The sequence below is a fragment of the Cibotium barometz genome, chromosome 34 (assembly GCF_041138505.1).
Source record: "Cibotium barometz isolate CiBa-2024 chromosome 34, ASM4113850v1, whole genome shotgun sequence".
Taxonomy (NCBI): domain Eukaryota; kingdom Viridiplantae; phylum Streptophyta; class Polypodiopsida; order Cyatheales; family Cibotiaceae; genus Cibotium; species Cibotium barometz.
The window spans coordinates 19627368-19650507 of record NC_141079.1 but is presented as its reverse complement, the minus strand read 5'-3'; the positions used below and the strand labels follow the sequence as shown (position 1 = coordinate 19650507).

Sequence of the window (23140 nt, the reverse complement as noted above, 5' to 3'; positions counted from 1 at the left end):
GTGTGACGGTGTGCGTGGGTACACGTGTATATTATATGTGTGCATGTATGTAAAACTTTTGTTATGAATTTTTTTTTTCAAAAATAGAAATGGTTATTGCTTTTACTTTATTTTTCATTAGCAGAGATGTGTGGTGAGGTGTGCTCACTTATTATATCCTCAAATAGATGCACCTTACATATAATGATGGGGTGTTCCATTTTTTGCAATGATGGAGAGAAAGAGAGATACGTTTTCATCATATAAGTGACCTCCCTATAACAATATCTCTTCTTTACACTAAAATTTGAATTTGAAATGGGAATAAGTCCTTCACTCTTTAACTCTCCCCTTACACGTGGCGTCCCTCTCTCTTTTTCCTCTCCCAAACCTCTTTTCACAACAAGGAGATGCCACATGGTAGCTCGAGGGAGAGCTGCCATGTGGCAATGGAGATAGTGAAAATGAAGAAGCAATATAGATTATGTCACTTGTGTGCTCCACATTAATAAGTGGTTTTTTATTACCACAACCCAATCATAACTACTTTAAGGGGACTCGATATCTTATACATTGAATTCTCATAATTAACATAGAAAAATTGGATGTGAGCTTATAGCCCCTAGATCCCTTTAAATGTATCTCTTAAAGGACTACCGGCACTACTTGATTTTGCAAAGAGGTCAAAGGGACAACTTGCTTGAACTAAATGCAAACACTAGGGTTACTTCAAAGGTGAAATAAGTATGCCTAGTAGGTATAAATTTAGAGTGCTAGACCCCACTCTTACTTGTAGCTATGGGAAAAAGACCAGCCTGATAGATGATAGAAAGTAAACTTAATAAAGTATGCCTAGTAGGTATAAAAAAAGACCAGCATGATAGATGATAGAAAGTAAACTTAATAAAGTATGCCTAGTAGGTATAAAAAAAGACCAGCCTTATAGATGATAGAAAGTAAACTTAATAAAAGAGAAAAATGATTGCTTGAAACTTGTGATCTCCACCAAGCAAGTTTTAATGGTTTATGATGATTAGATGCATTGATGAGATGTGGTGGACCGCGAATAACAATATCTATATGTAAGCGTTACTAGAATAATAATTGAATTAAATTTTGGCATATGTTGAGACAACTTTAGATTATAATAAAAAAAAGGTGAACTCATAAATACAATCTTACATTAGTGGGAGAGGACATTGGGTGATATGCTAGGTCAATTATTTAGATGGACAAAGCTCTCTCTCTCTCTCTCTCTCTCTCTCTCTCTCTCTCTCTCTCATAATAGCTCCTAATAAATAGCCAATATCTCTATCCCATTAATTAAACATTTGTTTAATTTAATCTAAGGTCCCCTACTACATCTTGGGGTGCTTTAAAGTAGATTAATAAAATATGGGATTAACTATATTCATAAGTAGACAACCAAGGACTATACTAGATGTCCATGAATTTGCCATGGTTTTAAAAAAAATAAACAATTGACACCTCGCCCCCTCCCCCTCCTTTCACACACACACACAAATGTTAGCTATATCCTTACTTAAACTAATTAATCAAGTTTTTCTTGAATAACATTCAATGTTGATTCAAGGTTTCATAAAGCACAAAACATATTGCTAAAGTTATTGGCTTCCAATTAGACTATAGACTATTTGTGTATTGTGTGCTTCCTTTAAAAGGTGATGCATATGCTTGGCAAGAGGTATAGAGAGAGAGAGAGAGAGAGAGAGAGAGAGAGAGAGAGAGTGAGCGTTTAAAAAAATGGGATAGAAAGAAGAAAGAAGAGGAAAAGAATTGGTGGAGAGAGAGAGCGTTTAAAAAATGGGATAGAGAGCGCGTTTAAAAAATGGGATAGAAAGAAGAAAGAAGGAGAAAAGAATTGTTTGTAAGTCTAGGAAATTGAAGGATTTTCATATATATAATATAATATAATATATATATATATATATATATATATATATATATATATATATGTAAAGAGGAACTTTGTGAAAGAGAGGGTGTACTTGTACAAGGACAGATTTTGCCCATGGTGGAGTGGGCGTCTTGACCAGGAGCATCGTTTAGGGTTTATTCAATTAGCAGAGATGCAGAGGAGCTCGGAGATGGCGCAGAATGGGCGATTGATCAACCAACAGAGCACTTGGGAGCTCAACCTCACGGTCTTGCAGCGCATGGATCACCATGTCGAAGACATCCTCATCACAGCCGGGCACGTCACTCTCTACGTTTTCGATGTGGACAAATGCCAATGGGTAAGCTCATTTTTTGTTTTCTTTTATAGGGTTTGAAACAAGAACTGAATTAGGGTTTTCTCTACTGCATTAGACATGTTTGCTGAATTAGGGTTTGCTCTACTGCGTCATAGAGCGAGGATCTGTCAACTGAGTAGTACATGTTTCCTGAGTTAGGGTTTACTCTCTGCTGCTTCACTACTGCATTAGACATGTTTGCTGAATCAGGATTTACTTCGTTATGGTTTGTCAACTGCGTTGGTCATGTTTGAGGGTTTACTCTCTGCTGCTTCATATAATTAGGGCTGTTTTGATTTACGATATCTCAGTTGTCTGTCAATCTGGAATCTACCGTGGTGCATTTGGATAGCTTCTTATGATTGTTCCGAGGTTGTGTAGTGTGGGGCCTTGGATGTCTTGTCCCTGTCACTCTGATGGCAACATCCTCCGTGAATCTGATTGTTGAATGTGGAGTTATAGTGGAAAAGAGTCTCCAGGGGGTGCATCTGTATATCATCATGGGACATCCTAGGGCTTGTCCGTTGCTCAAGGATATAAGGTTCCTCTGCTCTCTGCCTGCAATCCTTTACAAACTTGGTGGAGAAGGGTAAGGAGGCCGTGTTGAGTGTTCAATGGTTTCTGTAGACTGTATCTGTGTGACTGTCCAATGGTTTCTCTGGCCCTTACTAGACCGTACCTATGCTTTCTCATCTTGAAAAGAAAGAGGCCCAAACACTGCTGATCGGTGTTCAAAATCTCAAAGACAATGGAGCCTACATTGCAAGCGATGTGATTGAACTCTGATCTATCAGCAGCAATTCTCAAAGCATGTGCCATATGTCTTTGTAGGAATTAGGCCTTTGAATAGATTTATCTGTATTTATATGCAGGAAATGATCGCGTAGGGAGGATTTGGGGTTCAATCTCTCATCCGTATTAATGTGTAACAATGATCCTTACAGAAATCCATATGAGAGAGAGAGAGAGAGAGAGAGAGAGAGAGAGAGGCTTAACATCAACTTAATGATCTAGAGAGACCAAGCGACGGGGAAGACTTGAACCGAGGTGGATCCATGTCAACCCAAGGGCAATTCCACTAGCCACTTCAAGAGAGAGAGAGAGAGATTAATGTCTTCAAAAGACCCAGAGGGTCTATGAGACCAAAAAATATCCATGATCAATCTGAACCAAGGAAAAGAACAACTGAACAAAACTAGCTACATAAGCTAAAGTAACCATGTGATGCGACATGGTGACAGTGTGTGGTCATACAGTGATACCATCCTCCTTCTGTATAGAACTCAAAGCAGCCATAGCATCTTGCCTCTGTGATGGGAGCTCGCTATGTTGTCGAGACTCGAAAGAGATCGTGGATCGGGTGAAGGGATGAGGCTTCTGAGATCTGGGACGTCTGGCTCTTGGAAAGGATCGCTCGTGTTCAGTACTGACACCCTGTATGTGGGGCCAGAGGATTACGTGTCCGTATAGGCTGTCATGTACATGGCTGGTCCTGTTGGTGCTTCTGCTGGGCCACGATAGTAGGTGGCTGTGATCCAAAGAAAGGTCTGGAAGGCGCCTCTCTGATGCAGTCTCTCGGAGTGCTGCCTAAGCATGACCACTTTGTAACGGCGAAGCTCCAGAAAATACATGCCTAAACATTTCTCATCCTATTAGTGCATTACCTGTGAGAGGGGGCCGAATCCATCCTGGAAGAGAATAATTCTCGTAGTAGGAGAGAGAGAGAGAGAGAGAGGGAGAGAGAGAGAGAGAGAGAGAGAGAAGTTACGGGCCCTTTTTTTGGTAGATGTTTTTTTTTTCGTGTCCCTGAGATCCAGTTATTCATGCATCATATGTACTCATGCTTATGTTTTCATGGATCATGAGAGAGAGAGAGAGAGAGAGAGAGAGAGAGAGAGTGTACCTACAAGCTGAATACTTGACTTTTTGTCAATCTGTCTTCTGAAGAGCCGAAAGGATGTGGAAGGGTCACTTTTTGTTGTCAAAAGGTGAGTTTCAGGTTACATTTGTCTATGCTAAGGGTGTGAATGAGACGTCTAATTATTTTGATCTTTGGAGTCGGGTTGCAGGAGGACCAAACCTCGTTTTCAGTTCATTGTTATGAATCGACGGAGCACAGGTATGCTGGTTTGAAGGCTTGGGTTATTTATTTGACATGGGCGTGGTCAACCCTGCCACTTTGTCTTATCAACTCTTGAGGGTTTGATCTTTCTTGTAGAGAATCTGGTGGAGGATCTGCTTGATGGTTTTGAGTGTGAGGTACAAGTACCATATTTGCTTTATCGCAATGCAGCTCAAGAGGTCAATGGCATTTGGTTCTATAACTCCCGAGAGTGTGAAGAGGTTGCTAGCCTGTTTTCAAGGTGGTTATTCTCTGAATTTATTTCAACCATTTTGATTGATACCTTTGTTAAGATGTGCCAAAATTGCTGTGGTTGCACTTGATTTGAGTCTATCTGCGCAAACTTTGTAACAAGAGTTGCCAAATGTTGTACAAAAGCATCCTCTGAAAAGGTCGGCATCACAAGATGTAAAGACTATAGAAAAGATGGAGTTTTGCTCAAACTCCGTACCATGAGTTGCCCAAAGCTGTACATAAGAACACTCCACTGAGGTGGGCATCGCCAGATAAAAGGACTCCACATCCCCCTTTGAAAAAAGATGTCGTCGGACTGGTACAAGCCCAACTTTATTCTAATCCAAATCCAAAAAACTCTGGAAGTACCATTGTGCCCTAGGCACGGTTAGCAACCACGGATCCAAAGCATCCCTTTGGGTCCAAAAATCCATCCTCCAAAACAACAAACCTGCACACTGCAGCAAACCAAATGCAGAACGGGCAGGGGGAGGGGCATCCTCAGAAGCATCAGAAAGAGAGGCAGAGGTAGACTCCTCACAATGAGGAAGGGAAGCAGGAATATAAACTGCAGTGGTAACAAAGCCCCAAGAATCAGCAACAAACAAGTGATCCATGTGAAAGGATCACACCTCACAGGCAAAACACTCTCCTTTCTGTGCAAACACTGCAAAGAACACAGGCTCGGACAAAATAAACTTTACTCAGGATCTCTGAAAAGATCACTACTCTCCTCCGAAATAAACTCCCGTCATAGAAAGTCTCCACAGATACAAAAACAGCTCCCGAAACTAATCCTTAAGTGAAGTAGTTGGAGATGGCGCTTGCACCCCGTTTACCCCCCCCCCCCCCACGTTTTCTATACTCCCTCCCTGGAGTATAGAAAACTCATGTGGGAAGCAAAAACGCAGCCAAAACATTGCTGTCCAGCAAAGAATAGCACTCCACTGCCAACAGAAGGCAAGGAACATGAAGAAACCGGGCAACCGCGAAGGCCAGGAACAAAACACAGGTATAGATGCTCCAAAATCAGCAAAACGCTGACTGAAATCAGAAATTCAATATCCTCCTCAAGTACCAAACTGCCTCCAAAGCCACAATCCAAACAAAACACCCTCTGCAAGTGATGTGTGTCCTCCGGAGAAGAAAACGCATCCAACCAGAGGGCTGCAAACCTGAAATTTCAGGCCAACCAGTGTCCACACCTCCTATGAGGAAAAACGCTGAAGAGAAGGTACCTTTGGGTCCAACGGAAGGAGCCCAGGTGGAGGTAGAGCTACCAGCAGAATCAATTCAGAAAAACGCAGCAACTATGGCTGCAAATCTGAAAACGCAGAAGTATGTGGGGCAGTAGATAGGGCTGAATCTGGAAAAGCAGAAGAGATATGGTACCATCAAGTCCTAGAGCAGCAAACAGCATCAGAAGAAACAACCTATAGAAAAAAACTGCATCATGTATGCTGCTGATGTCTTGTACAAAACAGGCCGCCAAACACTATAGGGAGGTAGATGCTGAAAAACTCTGCAATCTGCTGTAGAAAACCACCTGAAGAAAAAATGCAGAACTCTAGGTGCTGTAGCCCTAAAAACAGAGCAGAAAACAGGTGAGGGGGAAGTCTCAGGAGGTCAAACCGGCTATGGATGACCACGGGCTGCAATGGAGAAGTGCCTAAAAGAGGAAGGTGACCTGCAGCAACCTAAGACAAAAAAACGCAGATCTGTCCACCTTACTGAAAACGCAAAAACGCAGGAGGGAGAGGAGGGAGCATCCAACACTGTTCTTCACCAGTGCTATGATACCATGATAGAATGCAGAACGGAAGAAGGGAAAGTGGAAACACAGGAGAGAGAGAGAGAGAGAGATGGAGAGGAAACACAGGTGTAAACCTGCTCTGAATATCATCAACCAAGAATACATGTCCTGAGCAAGAGGGGAGAAGACCTCGTATGTGAGGGACTGCAGCGAAGAATGCTAAGCAATGAAAAAGAGTGAGCATATGCCTGGCTATATATATGCCCAGATTTAGGCAGCGGACCAGCTCATGACTAGGGAAAAAGTGCCAAAGACTCCATAAAGTGGGGATAAAATATGGGAAAAATATGTGAGGGGTGATCAGCCCCACTAGCTAACATGGTCAGCCCTAGAGGCTAAAATAGGACACCAAACAGGAAGTCAGCAGAAGGGGATGATGTCTAATAGTACTTGACCTCTAAGTTGGTCAATGGGTAGAAGCATGTCCACATCACACTCGGGAGAGTGTGTACTTAATATCAAGTCTAGGTGGCCGATGCGGTTGATCTCTTGGGCGTGGAGATCCAAGAACCTGGAGGCCAAGCAAACTCAAAAGGGGGGAGGCGGTCTATCTAAAGACCATGTATGTTGAACCAATGGGTGTACGAAGGCTACTTAGTACTATGGCCGTCCTGTGCAAGTTGTAATACAATGGATTAATGAGCCCTAATCTTGTGATTAAATAACCATTAATGAGAATAACCTTAGACAACAAGTCATCACTCTCTCCCAACACATAAATGACACGGTACTCCACACTAGGTCTGGAATAGGGCCGACCCTCCTCTTTAGGAATAACTATATTCCAAGAGAGTGATACAAGGTAACTCTTTAGGAATACAATGGATTAATGAGCCCTAATCTTGTGATTAAATAACCATTAATGAGAATAACCTTAGACAACAAGTCATCACTCTCTCCCAACACATAAATGACACGGTACTCCACACTAGGTCTGGAATAGGGCCGACCCTCCTCTTTAGGAATAACTATATTCCAAGAGAGTGATACAAGGTAAGAATCCGATTACTCAATTTTGGGTTTGGTTTGTGCTAGGGTACAAGGGAGTCATGTTGCCCAAGCTCCCTAGCTAGCACTGAGATAATCATACAAGGAAAGCAGACACACCAAACTTCATGAAAGAATAATACTGAAAAACCTGACGTTGGTATATATGGCTTCTTGTCTTAGTTGAAGAAAACTATTGAGTAGACAGGAAAGATGTCACCAGACCGGTGATTCCAGGACTAGATTATGTGTTTTCTGGGTTTACTTGGCTCCAAACAATGGCACAAGCTATTGAGAATGGGGGATTAGCCCATACAATGTGTATGGCACTATTTGCAATCTCATAACAAATTAGTGTCTCAAAAACATGCTTTCAAGACATCAGCACCAAAGTCGAGCAGAGAAGGAGGGTTCCTTTGTAATACTCTACTTTACAATATTATCACTTGTGTAGTCATGCTCATTCAAATGTTGCATGGTTTGTTGTACTCCACTTAGAGTTTCACCACATTTTGCAGGATCTCAAATGCCTACTCCAAGACTCCCCCAAATCGACAGGTGTTTTCTCCTCAAAGGTTAATCAAAGACACCGTTCTTTGCAATTTCCATTACTGTATTATGGCTTTCTGTTCTTTACAACTGGGCTGTAATAGGAGGCTCAGAAATTTGCATGAAAGTAGCATCTCTATTGTCTTGATCTTGCATGTGCTTGCCTACTGCAAACATTTTGGTTTGGCTGCTGGATTGGAGCAGGGATGAATTTGAAGAGCTAGAAGCAGTTCCAACACCAGCTACTGTTGAAGGTCCTTTGGAACCAACGCCAGCACCATCTGCTGCTGTAGGAGCCGCTGAGAACCCCTTGGAGCGCTTTTTCAGTGTATATTTGCTGAACACACACCATGAGTGAGAGAGGATGCAAGAAGATCATCAGAATGCGTCAATTGTGTTTTCTACTTGCCTTTATAGCTGCCTTATAAACTACAATCTTTTGTTGCAGAATGCCTTGCATGTCAGTGCCCATGAATCTGTAGCTTCTCCAAGTGTAAGATCATCTGCTGCTATGCATCCGTCTTCACATCCTTCTATCGGAATTATGCCTATGTTTTCTCCGGCACTTGCAATGCCACCTCCTCCTCCTCCTCCACCACCGTTACCACCATCAACAAATCAACAAGCGGGTGAGACAGGAAACACCAATTCAGAAGTTCCTTTAAAGCCTTACTTCTATGTGCCACCTCCCTTACCTTCTTCTCAGCCTTCCACACTTCATCCTCCACCTGCATTGCAGCCATCTGTTGGGGCTCCTTTACTACAGCCATTCCCTCCACCAACTCCTCCTTTATCTTTAGCACCAGCTCTAACCTTGCCTATCAGGTCAGTTTTCAGCAAGGAGGGAGTTCGTGATGCACTTTTCCGACTGGTACAGGTATTGTTCTTCTCACCCCTCCACACTTTCTCCAAACAGGCTGAAAGACCATCATGCTGAGTTATAAAATTTCTGATACTTATTTTTGTGTGTGTGTGTGTGTGTGATTGAGATATATATATATATATATATATATATATATATATATATATATATATTAATGTCTTCAAAAGACCACCTCCGTCTACACACCCACATCACAGGGTTTGCACCTTCCAAGCTGCCTCCGAAGATGCAATCCCACTGGGACTTTTTCTTGCGATCAGATACCTGGATACCAGCATAGACACGTCCCATCTCATGTGGATTGCGATTGGGCAGTTCCGAGTCTCATCTCATTGTCTCAGAGTGGAGATAGGGAGAGTGTAAAGGGAGGACAGAAGATATAGTTTTGCCACCTGGGAGTTTGAGATGGAGGAGCATTACATTTGCACATGTATTATAAGATTCTGGAGAGATTTCACCACTATCCAGGTTATGAACATCCTGGACCAACAGTGCCTGGGGCTTTTCCTGATGGAGCTATGCAGACACAGAGATCTCCTTCTCAAAGAGAAAAAAGCCTAGACTGAGGACACCTCACAGCCTCCTATCACAAGTTTCTTCTATGCGGTACAGGAGAGAGGCACCAAGCGACGACCTTACAAACCACTGGATTTTGAGGAGCCCCCTAGATGGACTAGATAGTGCGCACAGGTGGCACCACACCCGCCTGTAGTTACCCTAGACAGCACATAATGTGCATGTGTACTGAATGCTTACAGAAAACAGGTATGAATGCTATATGTATGTGTGTTGGTTGAAGGTACACCACAATGGAAATGGCACAGTTGTGCTTTACGGCGGTACTCTTGATCTCTTCATTGGATCTTTTGTTCTTAAGGCCAATCTTAATGTGATGTGGCATTTCCAACTCAACAACTGAATGTTGTTGCCATGGGCATTGGAAGTTGGGATGCAAACGTCTCAATGGGGTCTTGTTACGTCTCGAGAGACCCGGGGTTAGTGCTAGGGACGTGTACTAACCTAAGAAGATTAGGGTTAAGGGCTTATCAGGGGCGTGGGGACCTGGTAAGGGCACTAACAAGATGAGGTCTAGGTTGGCTAAGAGCTTATAATTAATAGCCTAGGGATAATAATGGCTAAAAGCTTATAAATAAAGCAAAGGCCAACAATAGCCAAGTTATCTAAATGATGTTGGGGGCACTTATGAGTCATTGAGGTATCCACATGGTAGATAGGAGCGCTACTAGGGGCGTGCAAGACCTCATGGTGATGAAGGTGCAACATGGGTGGTTTGGTCTAGTGGTATGGGAGGCTAGGTTGCGGCCATCGGTACCAAGCAACCTCACCTTGTTAGTGTCTCAGTTCTAGGTCAGATGATCCTTGGGCGTGGTCTGTGGAGATCTTATATTTGTATTAGAGCTTGGATTTGACAAGTGCTAGAACCCGAGACATAGAGGATGTACGTAACAATACCCTCCTCATTGTTGGAGGTGGCAATTCTCGTAGCTACTCTTGGGTTATCACATGACTAGAAGTTGTGGTGGATTATCCCATATGCAAGAGCATGGGAAGTCGCAGAGCCATATATAGGGTGTGGTGGCACCTTGTCATAGGTATCTCCTTTGGTTGGGTTTTGAGGGGGGGGGGGGGGGGGGGGGAGAGAGCAACGGCTAGGAGATGGGAGCCCAACCATCGACGTTGCTCGGTGCCCTAGGGTGGTGTGTGTTGTACTGCTCCATGAATTTGACATGGTATCAGAGCTCGGCCTGTGTGGTCGTGGGCAATCCTAACCTGTGTTTGATCGAGGTGCTCGAATTGAAGGAGGGTGTTGGAGGCGGCAATTCTCGTAGCTACTCTCGGGTTATCGCATGACTAGAAGTTGTGGTGGATTATCCCATATGCAAGAGCATGGGAAGTCGAAGAGCCATATATAGGGTGTGGTGGCACCTTGTCATAGACATCTCCTCGGTCGGGTTTTTGGGGGGGAGCAACGGCTAGGGGATGGGAGCCTAGCCATCTGTTAGTAGTCATCTCCTGTCTGTACATTACACACTAGGGCCTTTGTTGTAGGTGTGCCCGCCCAGTTAGGTATGTCTCCATTTTTCCCCACTTTCCATGGTGTTTTCCCAGTTTTGCTGGATGTGGGAGGGCTGTTTTTTTGCTGTCTGCTGTTGTCTTCTATTGGCCAACTGGACATTTGCTACCCGACCTGTTTTCAGTATTGGCTGACTGAGCTTTTCCTAGCTGACTGATGTTTTTTCTGGTCGTGAGCATATGGGGCTGTTGCCGGCCTGTTTTGGGCTGGCCGACCAGCAGCCTAGGGCCATATATATTGGCCCTGTCCCCCCCCGCACTCTATTGTACCGGATCTTGTATATAACAGAGTTTATACTGCTTCTCTCTCTCTCTCTCTCTCTCTCTCTCTCTCTCTCTTCTGCGTTTGCTCTTCTACGCTCAGTTCCGTGTTCAGATTCAGGCTGGTGGTTCTCTCTTGCGTTTGCTCGTCTTCAGCAGAGTCCTGCTACGTGTGCTCTCAGGTTTCTGTCTCATATCCATTGCGTATTTTGACATGGTATCAGAGCCCCAGGTGGCCTCCCCCCTCTGAGATGGTAGACTTGCTTGAGATGGTTGAGAAGCACGTGAAGATTCCTACTCTCACGTTCCCGGTGGATCGACAGTTGGACGGGACCGACTATGGCATCTGGAAGGTTATGATGGAGTCTGTATCGAAGTCTTATGACTTGGCTGATTTCATTATTGTTGGTGTTCCATAGCCAGAGTTGCCGGACAGGGAATTTTTACCCTCTACTCGAAAAGAACGGGAGGCTTAGGCAGAGTTGTGGGATCGTGTCAATGCCTGAGTGTGTTCAGGGTATCATCCATGATGCGGGTGATGGATATTGCAAAGTCTTTGATGATGCGGGAGCATATCAACGAGTTGCAGGCTCTTCACAGCAGGAGGTTCTTTAGGTTGGGAAGGAGATATCTTTAGAGGACATGGCCATCACTTTGCTGTCTCATATGACCTCTCAGTACTCAGCTTTCTACTTCTCTTTGATCATGAGTGGCAGGCTCAGCACCATCACATGGGAGGAGCTTGTGCCTATGGTTACAAACCCTCCACAGGGTTGAGGTTCTAAGGCCTTGATTGGCCAGTGGTCGCAAGGCCGCAGTAAGGGCAAAGGGAAGTGTTCATAGGACAAGTGTCTTGAGTAGGAGCCCGACTTGGATCGTGACGCCTTGAAGGCAAAGAGGACCTGTAACAATTGTGGCGAGAAAGGCCACTATTGGAGGAAATTTCCTAAGCGGAGCACCGAGAAGGGTGCAGATTCCTCAGCAGTAATCGTGAAGACTCTAGCTTTTGTGCACTTGGAGATTATGGACACTGGCGTTTCATCTTCTTCGAGTAGGGAGGCGGTTGGACTCACCACAGGGACACTCGGGATTGGATTCTTGACAGTGGTGCTTCTAGGCACATGACTCTCTCCCGAGAGTTGTTACAGGATCTTCGAAGGCATGCAGGTCACATCCTAATTGGTGACGAGTCCACTATCCCTATTCACAGTGAGGGCAGGCTAGAGATCGTTCCTGATGATAGAGGGGGGAAGCATTCCTCCCAGGTTCTTTGTCCCATCTCTTAGTTTTCATCTGTTGTTAGTGCATGAGGTTTGCAAGACTGGCGTATGGGTGGAGTTTGATGAGCATTTTGTTGCTCTATAGGACAAAGTAACATGCCAGATTGTATGGGAAGGCGGAGTGGAGAATGGGATCTACAAACTCTCAGCACTCTCTCTTACAGGTTCTCAGTCAGGTGATGTGTGGCAGTTTCGTCATGACCACTTGAGTGTGGATACGCTGCAGTGGTAGGCTTTCCGGGACCAGATGGTGGATGGCTTGCCAGATGATGGTAGTAGGCAAGAACACTCCAGCTCTTGCGTTCGTTAGTCAGAAGAGCCTTTACAAAGTAAACTATGCTTTGATGTCTCATATCATTCGGGACACAGAGCCTCCTACAGTTAAGGAAGCTCTTTCCCAGGGGACTTGTAGCCAAGTCTTGCAAGTGGCATATGGTGACTTGCAGGAGGAGGTGGATGTTGAGTAGCCTCCAGGCATCGAGGTTCCGGGTTCAGAGGGGGTGGTTTATAGGTTCCGGAAGGCCTTGTATGGTCTTCAGCAGGTTCCCAAGACTTGGCATACCAAAGTTACAGTTGATGATCCTTGTGAGTAGGTTGATGCCTCTTTGTTCATTGATTTGGTTGCTGAACACTAGATTGGACTTGAGCTTCTCGGTGGGACTGTTGAGCTCATTCATGCAGATGCCTTTGAAGACTCATTAGGACGCAAGATTGTGGATCTTGTGGTATCTGTAGGGTACGAAGGATCTTGGACTCTTCTATGACACTAGATGGGGAACGACGGATGGAGTCAGACTTCACGGTTGGAGTGTCTCAGATTGGGGAGGAGATCCAGACACGAGGAGATCTACATTAGGCTATGAATTTACCCTTGGCTTAGGAGCTTTTTCATGGAGTAGCAAGAGGTAGCCAACTATTGCCTTGTCGTCTACAGAGGTAGAGTACCGGGCTGCGTGCGGTGCTGCTTGCAAGGTGGTGCGGTTGTAGAGGTTACTTGGCGAGATTGGGTTTCCCTTGGTGGAACCCACGGTCATCCAGAGTCACTTTGTGTGAGAAGTTTTTTGCTGATGACATCTTGCTAGAGTTTTGTTCGACGGAGGACAATGCGGTGGACCTCTTTACAAAGGCTCTACCTTAGGTGATGCTCCGGCAGCACTCTAGCTCATAGGGGTTGGTTCCACAGCCAGGAGCTGAGAGGGGGTGTTAGCAGTCATCTCCTGTCTGTACATTACACAATAGGGCCTTTTTTTGTGGGTGTGCCCAGCGCCTGCCCAGTTAGGTGTCTCCATTTTCCCCACTTTCCATGGTGTTTTCCCAGTTTTGCTGGATGTGGGAGGGCTGTTTTTTTGCTGTCGGCTGTTGTCTTCTGCTGGCAGACTGGACATTTGCTACCCGACCTGTTTTCAGTACTGGCCAACTGAGCTTTTCCTGGCCGACTGATGTTTTTTCTGGTCGTGAGCATATGGGGCTGCTGCTGGCCTGTTTTGGGCTGGCCGACCAATAGCCTAGGGCTATATATATTGGCCTTGCCCCCCCCCATACTCCATTGTACTGGATCTTGTATATAGCAGAGTTTCTACAGCTTCTCTCTCTCTTCTGCTTTTGCTCTTCTACGCTCAGTTCTGTGTTCAGATTCAGGCTGGTGGTTCTCTCCTGCATTTGCTCGTCTTCAGCACAGAGTCCTGCTACGTGTGCTCCCAGGTTTAGGTCTCATATCCGCTGCGTATTCCGACACCATCGACATTGCTCAGTGCCCTAGGGTGGTGTGTGTGCTGCTGCTGCATGACTTTGACACTCATGCGGGTTGGTTTCGCCACATCGATGTGTGGGAGAGTCGAGGAAAAGCAAGAGCCCTGAGCATGGATGTGCATAAGAGAGTAAAAAAGCACCCTTGGTATGCTGGCTGAAGACACCCTTGGTGCAGGAAAGCCACGACAGCCTAAGGCAAAAAGCAAGAGTGCTAGGCTTATGTGGGCCGTGATGCGCACAGAAGAATGGGCAGTCGGACGAGGCAGGTTTGCACACATCAGAGGCAGTTTTGCATGTATGGTAGGCAGCCAGCCATGAGGGTGGCTAGACCAGCCCCAAGGTGGCCATGATAGGCCAGCCAAGAGGAGGGGTAAGCTGGCTAGCCAAGGTATGTGGGTTCCCAGGCCAGCCAAGAGACGCAGCTAGAGGGGCGCCCAGGTCTGCAGGGCACAAAGGCACCCTGGGATGGCAAAACCCTCGCATATAGGGTGCCTAGGTATGCAGGCAAGGGCATGCAGGGGTGCCGCACAATACGGCAGTGTGTTGGGCAGTGGGCAGCAGCCTGGGCAGCGCAGCCAGAGTTCTCAGCAGCATCGGCAGGCCAGACAAGTCGCATAGATGATTGGGACCGGAGAAAAGGTGGAGGATGCGTAGAGGTTGGATGCACACATAGAGATGTAGGGGGCCATGTGGGAGAAAGAAGCTAAAAGAGGCATGAGTATTAGGTCGGGAAAAAGCGTGAGTTCAACAAAAGCAGCAGGATAAGTGAGTTTTTTTTTGTGTGTTGAAGTGGGAGGGGGCTTATTTTCAAGCTTAAGCTTTTAAAAACTAAAGCAAGTTGTCACGCGCATCCCGCACTTGGATGCCACATGGACATATCTGAACAAGAAGGTGCAGGACCTGGAGTGGAAAACTGGTACCATGTGAGCCCAGTCCGGGACGAGTTAGCCAAGGTTCCACTCTATGCGTCCAAGGTCAGGTGTGCATTGTCCTTCTGCACATGAGGCAGTGGCAGTCCGTGCTGCGAGTTTCCCTCTGGAATGATGTCAGATGTTCTGTGTATCTAGTTTGCAACTGGATGCCAGACCTCTGTAGGCATGTAGGTTTGCATGTAGAGATGGGGCCAGCCCATAGGGCTACCCCAGTGCGAAGATTTGCACTCTTAGTGTGGGCATGGGGGAGATGTAGAACCACCCCCAAGGGGCCAGGAGGGCCCAGGCTGTGCCCACCAGCCATGGCATGGGCTGGAAGGGCTGTCGGCCAGCCCTAGGGCTTCTGGACAGGCAGCCGACAGGGCTAAAAGCCCTACCCAGCAGTCGGCCAGGTGTGGGGGGCAGTCCCACACCCATGCGCAGGGCTGCCCAGCAGCCTGGCACTGTCCCAGCAGGCATGCGCAGAGTGGCCAGCAGGTTGCATAGTGTGAAAGCATATTATTGCTAAAGACCTAGGCTTTTATTAAGCTGGCCGACTGGATGCTAAGGGGAGTATAAATACTCCAGCCAAGAAACAATGAAGGCATCTCATTGTTCACAAAGTGCTGAAGCTACTCAAGGGGCCCGGACAGCCAAGGAGAAGCTAATGCAAGGGGTGAAGGTCAAGGGCAGAGATTTATCTCAGCCAAGAAGGTCAAGATTCAGTCTTTATTTTTCTGATTTGCATCATACTAATAAAGCAAATACACCATTCGTGGTGGGGGCCCTACAGGGGGTATTTGGGACCCAATATTGTGTCCTCTTCTCCCTCTCTCTCTCTCTCTCTCTCTCTCTCTCTATTTTCTGCACATCTACTTCAGTTTTGTGCGTTATATTTGTCTTGAAAGATTGCTGAATTCTGAGCATTGAAGTTATTGATTTTGATCACGAAGCTTCCGCATGTTACACAAGTGTGATTATTTAAACTCATTCCCCTATAAATTCAGTCTCTCCCTTCTTGTTGGCTCATACATCCAGGCTGCGTGACATCTAAGTATGCCATCTTGAACCTCTTTATCTCCGAGAGTTGCAAACTTTGCTTCAGTCCTCTCATCCACCCTACAATCCTCTCTCTAACCTTTCACTTCATTCCGGCTCATAACCCATTTCCTTTCTATCAGTACTTTTCTCCGAGTTAGCACACACGTTTCGTGTGTACTGGAGATTTATGGAGTCAGTGGACAGCAATTCTGTGAAGACATCTAGCAGTAATGTCGTGGAGTTGATTAGCCATGATGACTTTGAGCAAGTGAAGCCACCAAGATGGCTAGGATTTTACCCACCACCAGAAGAAAGGCTGGAAAACTAACCTGAGCGTGTTATCGAGGATCCTTTGAGGGGAGGATAGCGTTAGGGCCCAGTTGGATGGGTGCTGCATGCCTTCGCCAACCGATTACCGTTGGGGTTGTCAAGTGGTGTTAGGAGGCTTTGCTAAGAGGGATTCAAGTCGGAAGTTGCACACATTGGTGGGTCCAAGAATGGCTCAATGGTCTTAACTTCAGAGAACCGAAGTTGTGCGCTTGTTTTCACATACTTTTTTGTATAAACCGTACTTAATTTTTTGAGGTCTTTGCCGAACCGTGATGGAATCTAATTTGGTTGCATGCTCTTACTTTTCCACATGAGTGGATAGTTCTTTCTAAAGTGATGAAGAGATCACACCAAGCTCACCATGAAACTCTTGGTGTTATTCGGATGGGCATTGGGTGGTAGGTGGCAGGTAATCTTGTTGGGTATTGACTTAACCGAGGACAGGATGTCGAGTTAGGGAGTCTTGTGGTGATGCTCATAATCTAGGATGCATGGGCTGAGGTTTTCACATAGCTTATAGATAGCTAGTGCGTCTTACTACAGGAGCCTGGGACACGGATTGGGGTGTGAGTGCGTCTCACTACAGGAGCTAGGGACATGGTGGTATCTTTCATCCTTGACTTTGCATGGATTAGATTGACCCTCAAGGTGAACTAAGGTTTGACGTTGTTCAGAGAGAAATTCAAGGCTGGGTTGTAGGGGGGGGGGTGTCAGAATATGTAGCGGAGATGATGACCAAGCCTGGGAACACAAGCGCAAAAGCAAAAACGCAGGCAGAAAAACAGCACAAGAGAGAGACAGATGTAGGCGTGTAACTCTGCTCTATATACACAAGAAGATCCCGAGATATGATACAAATAAGGCATGGGGGCTGAGGAGCTATATATACTCCCCTAGAGGGCAGTCGGCCAGCATCAGGAAAGCCCACGACTGAGGAATATGTCCACGACTGCTGAAAATAACAGTCGGCCAGCTACAGATGCCTCCGCCTAGACAGAACAAGTCGGCCAGCACTCTGACAGCCCACGACTGATGTAGATCCAGTCGGCCAGCTTCAGAGTGCTCCTGGCATCACCTGGCAGCCCTCCCAAGCCTCAGAAAAAATGGGAAAAAATGGGGGAAAAATACGGAGAGTGGGGAAAAATGGGAAAACACCTCATAAGGGCGGGCACACCCACAACAAAGGCCCTGGTGTATAGAACTGGACAGGAGATGACTTCTAACACCCCCTCTCAGCTCCTGGCTGTGTGACCAACCACTGGGAGCTAGGGTGCCGCCTGAGCAAATCCTGAGAGCGACTTCGTGAAGAGGTCCACCGTACTGTCCTCCGTCGAACAGAACTCCAGCAAGATATCATCAGCAACAATCTGTTCACGAACAAAGTGCCTCTGGATGACCAAGGGTTCCTCCAGTGGAAGCCCAAACCTGCAATGTAACCTCCTCCTGCTCCGTAAAACTGCTCCTGGGGCATAAGTAGATCTCCTCGTGTCCGGATCTCCTCCCCAAACCGAGTCACTCCAACCGTGGAGTCGGACTCCATCCAACAATCCCCCTCCTGTGTACAAGAGTCCCTGATCCTTCGCATGTCGCAGAAACCACAGGAAACGCAATCCTGCCTCCCAAAGAGACATCTGCAACCAAGAGCTCAACCGCCTCCTCAGGAAGCTCCCGTCCAATCCGGTGTCCATCAACCAGATCAATGAACCATACAGCTTCTGAGTCACCGAGACATCACACTGCTCACAAGGATCAACACCTGTTACGGTGCACAAACAAGTCCTGGAAGCCTGATGAAACCTGTCAACCACCCCCTCTGAATCCGGAACCACAAAGCCTGGAGAAACCACCTCCTTCTGCAAGTAAGCACCTGTCACCTGCCTGGCTTTCCGAAAGGTCCCCGTGGAAAGAACATCCTCAACTACTGGAAGTTCTATGTCCCGAACACGACGAGACATCAGAGCATAAGTGACCTGTTCAGCTTCCTCTGACTCATGAACACAAGAACTACCAACATCAGTACTGGAAAGTTCCTGCCAACGGCTGCCATCTACTGGCAAGCTATCCACCACCTGGTCTCGGAAAGCCCGCACCTGCAGCGTATCCACACCTGAGTAGCTATTACCACACTGCCACTCATCACAATCTTGAGGACCTGGGAGAGAGAGTGCTGAAAGCCTGTAAACTCCATTCTCCACTCCACCTTCCCAAACCACTTGGCCTGTTGCTTTGTCCCGGAGAGCAACAAAATGCTCATCAAACTCCACCCGTACGCCAGTCTTGCAAACCTGATGCACTGACAACAGATGAAAACCAAGTGCCGGAACATACAACACCGGGGAGGAATGCTTCCCCCCTCTGCCATCGGGAACTATCTCCATCCTGCCCTCACTGTGAACTGGGATAGTGGACGTATCCCCAGTAAGAATATGACCAGAAAGCTTGCAGAGATCCTGTAAACCGGAACGGGAAGGAGTCATGTGCCTGGAAGCACCACTGTCGAGAATCCACTCCCGAGTATCCGTTGCGGAGAGTCCTCCAATCTCCTCCCTGCCTGAAGAAAATGAAACATCGGTGTCCATCACCTCCAGGTGCACAAAAGCCGGAGTCTTCGTGATTGCTGAGGAGTCTTCACCCTTCTCGGTCTTCCGCTTGGGACACTGCCTCCAGTAGTGGCCTTTCTCGCCACAATCATTACAGGTCCTCTCTGCCTTCAGTTTCTCGCGGTCAGCGTCGGACATCTTCTCAGAAGACTTCTCCGATGAAGCCTTCCCCTTGCCCGAGTTACGGCCTTTCGACCGTTGGCCAGTAAAGGCCTCCGAACCTCCACCCTGAGGAGGGTTCATGAATCGTTCCTCCTGGTCCAAGACCATGGGCACAAGCTCCTCCCACGTGATGGTGCTGAGCCTGCCACTGGTAATCAACGACGAGTAGAATGCTGAGTACGAAGAGGGCAAATGTGACAGCAACGTTATGGCCATGTCCTCTGACGATATCTCCTTCCCAGTCTGGAGAACTTCCTGCTGAAGAGCCTGCAGCTTGTTAATATGCTCCCGCATCGTCGACGACTTTGCAGGGCTCATAACCCGCATCTGTACTTCCAAGGAAATCCTCTTCATGGGCGATACCCTGTTGTAAAGTGAGGCCAAATGCTGCCATATACCTCTGGCCAGCGTCATGTGCTTTACATGATTGATTACCTGTGGTGTGCAGTTGAGGAAAATAAACGAACGGACCCTGGCGTTGACGCGATCCCACATCTGCGTCTGGGCCTCCCGGTCCTTTCGGGTTGACGGTAACTCCCCTTCCTCTACTTCCGGCCGTGGAACACCAACAACGACGAAATCGGCGAGATCGTAGGACTCCAGAACGGATTCCATCATCACCTTCCATATGCCGTAGTTGCTCCCGTCCAACTGACGGTCCACCGGGAACGTGGGGAGTGTCGGGATCTTCACATGTCTCTCGGCCATCTCAAACAGATCTGCCATAGCAGGGATGTACTCTGAAAAGGGTGGGTGGGTGGGAACAAAGAAGAACTGATACCTGCAAGTGGCTGTCCAGCAAATCAGCCCGCCTTCCTCTTGCTTCTCCTCTTCCCGATCAGCCCAAAACAGTCCACCAATCAAACAGCCCCCTCTTGCTCACACAAATCCCAAGACCTATCTAGAGCCTAGGCTCTGATACCATGTCAGAATATGCAGCGGAGATGATGACCAAGCCTGGGAACACAAGCGCAAAAGCAAAAACGCAGGCAGAAAAACAGCACAAGAGAGAGACAGATGTAGGCGTGTAACTCTGCTCTATATACACAAGAAGATCCCGAGATATGATACAAATAAGGCATGGGGGCTGAGGAGCTATATATACTCCCCTAGAGGGCAGTCGGCCAGCATCAGGAAAGCCCACGACTGAGGAATATGTCCACGACTGCTGAAAATAACAGTCGGCCAGCTACAGATGCCTCCGCCTAGACAGAACAAGTCGGCCAGCACTCTGACAGCCCACGACTGATGTAGATCCAGTCGGCCAGCTTCAGAGTGCTCCTGGCATCACCTGGCAGCCCTCCCAAGCCTCAGAAAAAATGGGAAAAAATGGGGGAAAAATACGGAGAGTGGGGAAAAATGGGAAAACACCTCATAAGGGCGGGGACACCCACAACAAAGGCCCTGGTGTATAGAACTGGACAGGAGATGACTTCTAACAGGGGGGGGGGGGGGGGGGGGGGGGGGGGGGGGGGAATTTGGCCATTCCACCTATGATCATGCTTAACGAGGGTTTTATGTGGGGTGTTCTCTGGTGGTATGGGACGCGAGAGTGTGTTCCGAGGTGGTATGAGATGTCAAAGTGTGTTGGCATGTGAGGCTTCGTAGGTTTCTTGTCTGGGACACTCTATGCTTTGGCATGGTTAACCTCTGATAACTGTGAGAGCAGTGCAAGTCTGTGAGTGACAACAAGATAAGGGACTTCCTTGGTTGTCTGAGCATTGGCATATCACTCGTAGGGTGACAAGTTTTAAGATTCATCACTCTCTCTCGTGATGTCCAAATGATATTGATGCATGAGGTAGCCTTGGAATTGTAGATGAGAGAGAGAAGTTTTGAACTTCTCAAGTCTTAGATTGAATGTCTAGACCACTCTGTTGGTTGGATTGTTTGATACATTGATTTTGTGTATGTGGTTGGATCTCACAATAGTTAGAGATACCCTATGGTGGACGCAGTTCCATGGGGTTTCCAAAACTTTGGAGTCATGTTGACTTTCCACCTGTTCGATGGGGTGTAACCCATGGACATGTTAGGGGTGAATATGTTATGACCATCGTCCTTCAGGATCTCTATTAATGGCATTGCGTGAACCTTTGCAGAACTTTAAATTCATTCCAATTTGGTGGGGTGAAAAGTAGCTGGAAGACGTATGTTGTCTTCACGCTCTTCAAGGACATGGGACATATGCAGAAGTTGATGGGGAGTTTTATACTTGCCCTAAAGTAGACGTGAGTATCTACTGGTTGTGTGAAAGCACAATTTCCGTTCAGTCTTAGATGAGAATTGGCTAGGGCAGATCTTGTGGCTGGAATATAGTACTGGAAGTACATGGCACTAGGACTTGTTTGTGCATTAAGTGGACTAGTGTTTGCCGACAACTAATGCAAGGCGCCGTTTGGTATGACAAGTGAGTTGTGTTAGGGTCTGTGCTAGGGTTGTTTACCATGGAGCTGCAAGGTGGGTGGTTTGGCCTAGTGGTATGGGATGCTAGGTTGGGGCCATTGGTAACAAGCAGGCTCGCGACAATAAGACCCAAGGCTCGGGGGGGGGGGGGGGGGGGGGGGGGGGGTCGAGGCATTGAACCTATGGTTGGGTGGTGAGTTGCTAGCCACAATCCGTCGCGGTCATGTGATGCTCATGACGATGTCGGGTCTATGAAACCTCAGTAGGGTCTTGGTTTTGGGTTAGATGATCCTTGGGGCGTGGTCTGTGGAGACCTCATAGGTCTCATCCTATACAGAATTGTGAAAATTGGGTTGGGACCTTGCCAACACACCTAGGTTTGACACCTATGGTATGCATTTGTGTTTATGTATAGATGCATGCATAAAGAAACCTTGGAGGAAAGGGCTCTAGTTTGGTGCAATAACTTGTATGTATATGTTCCGTCTTTCAGGTAAGACATTGCATGACCCTTGAATCATGAAGTCATGCAGCTGTTTTTCCTAGTTATTGTCGTTTGTCCCAAATAAAAGCACAAGGCACTAAGCGCTCAGCTTTCCCTCCTCTGAAGTAGTTTGCATAACAGTCTTTGACTGAAATTTTCACTTGCCATTACTATCGAGGGTGGGGAAGTTTTTACTTATCCTTTCTTTTTTGGTTTTGCTGCAGAATGACAGTTTTATTGACATGGTTTATGAGGAAATGTTGAAGGCACATCGATTGTCAACATAACTTCTTGTATGGTGGTGTTTGCTGTCTTGTTTTTGGCATTTCATTGCTATGTATATTTTTTAGTCCAAGCCTGGGGGTGATTCTCTATAGAGAGTTTAGATTGAGGCCTTATGATTGTGCCATGGCTTTGTAACAGCAATGAATACTCTTCAAGGACACTTGTGGTTTGGTTTAGTCATATGGCACAAAGTTGAATGCAGTACACCTTTTTGTTCCAGTCATCATGGATTTGTATTATGGCCCATATTGTATGCATGGTTTTAAGGAGTTATCTTCTTGTATCCAATTTGAACAACATTCTTCCACTTTTTGGCCATTTGCAATCATCTTGTAGCCGTGTGTAATACATGTAACAAAGCATCGAGATGAGCTTAACTTGACCTGCAAATTATATTAATGATTTGAACAATCAAATCAAAATTTTCTGTCATGCCTTGAACATGCAATACATCAACCAAAGGCTTAATTCTGCCTGAAGCCATCTTAACTGGCACTTTCCCAATATGAATGATCTAATGGGATGTGTCATTTATAGATATAGATAGAGCTTGGGGTGTTCACTGGTTCCATATTGTTGAACCTGTTTTTGCCAGGTTTTTAGTTTTTAGTTTATTGTCACCATGGCATATGTGACATTGGACGTTGGATACATGGTCTACATTGATCTGTCTATTCTTTGAGACGTTGGAGTCTTGGACATGTTGGTCTTCAAC

The 23140-nt window shown here is 46.5% G+C and overlaps 1 protein-coding gene across 1 annotated transcript; it reads left to right on the top strand.

Annotated features, from left to right (window-relative positions):
* The first annotated feature begins 1964 nt into the window (after positions 1-1964).
* On the top strand, positions 1965-22736 carry LOC147618762 (mRNA-decapping enzyme-like protein). The gene is made up of 8 exons (XM_086773800.1): positions 1965-2237; positions 4182-4222; positions 4304-4353; positions 4453-4597; positions 7909-7965; positions 8144-8267; positions 8388-8816; positions 22365-22736. The coding sequence occupies exons 1-8, from the start codon at positions 2070-2072 to the stop codon at positions 22425-22427; spliced, it is 1077 nt and encodes a 358-aa protein (XP_086629926.1). The 5' UTR covers positions 1965-2069; the 3' UTR covers positions 22428-22736.
* The last annotated feature ends 404 nt before the right edge of the window (positions 22737-23140 follow it).

What these genes read in the sequence shown, in the direction of transcription:
- LOC147618762 (XM_086773800.1), top strand. Translation starts at nt 2,070, where the DNA reads ATGCAGAGGAGCTCGGAGATGGCGCAGAATGGGCGATTGATCAACCAA. An exon ending in TCACTTTTTGTTGTCAAAAG is followed by an intron (nt 4,223 to 4,303) that starts GTGAGTTTCAGG and finishes GTCGGGTTGCAG; the next exon opens with GAGGACCAAACCTCGTTTTC. An exon ending in CCTTGGAGCGCTTTTTCAGT is followed by an intron (nt 8,268 to 8,387) that starts GTATATTTGCTG and finishes CTTTTGTTGCAG; the next exon opens with AATGCCTTGCATGTCAGTGC.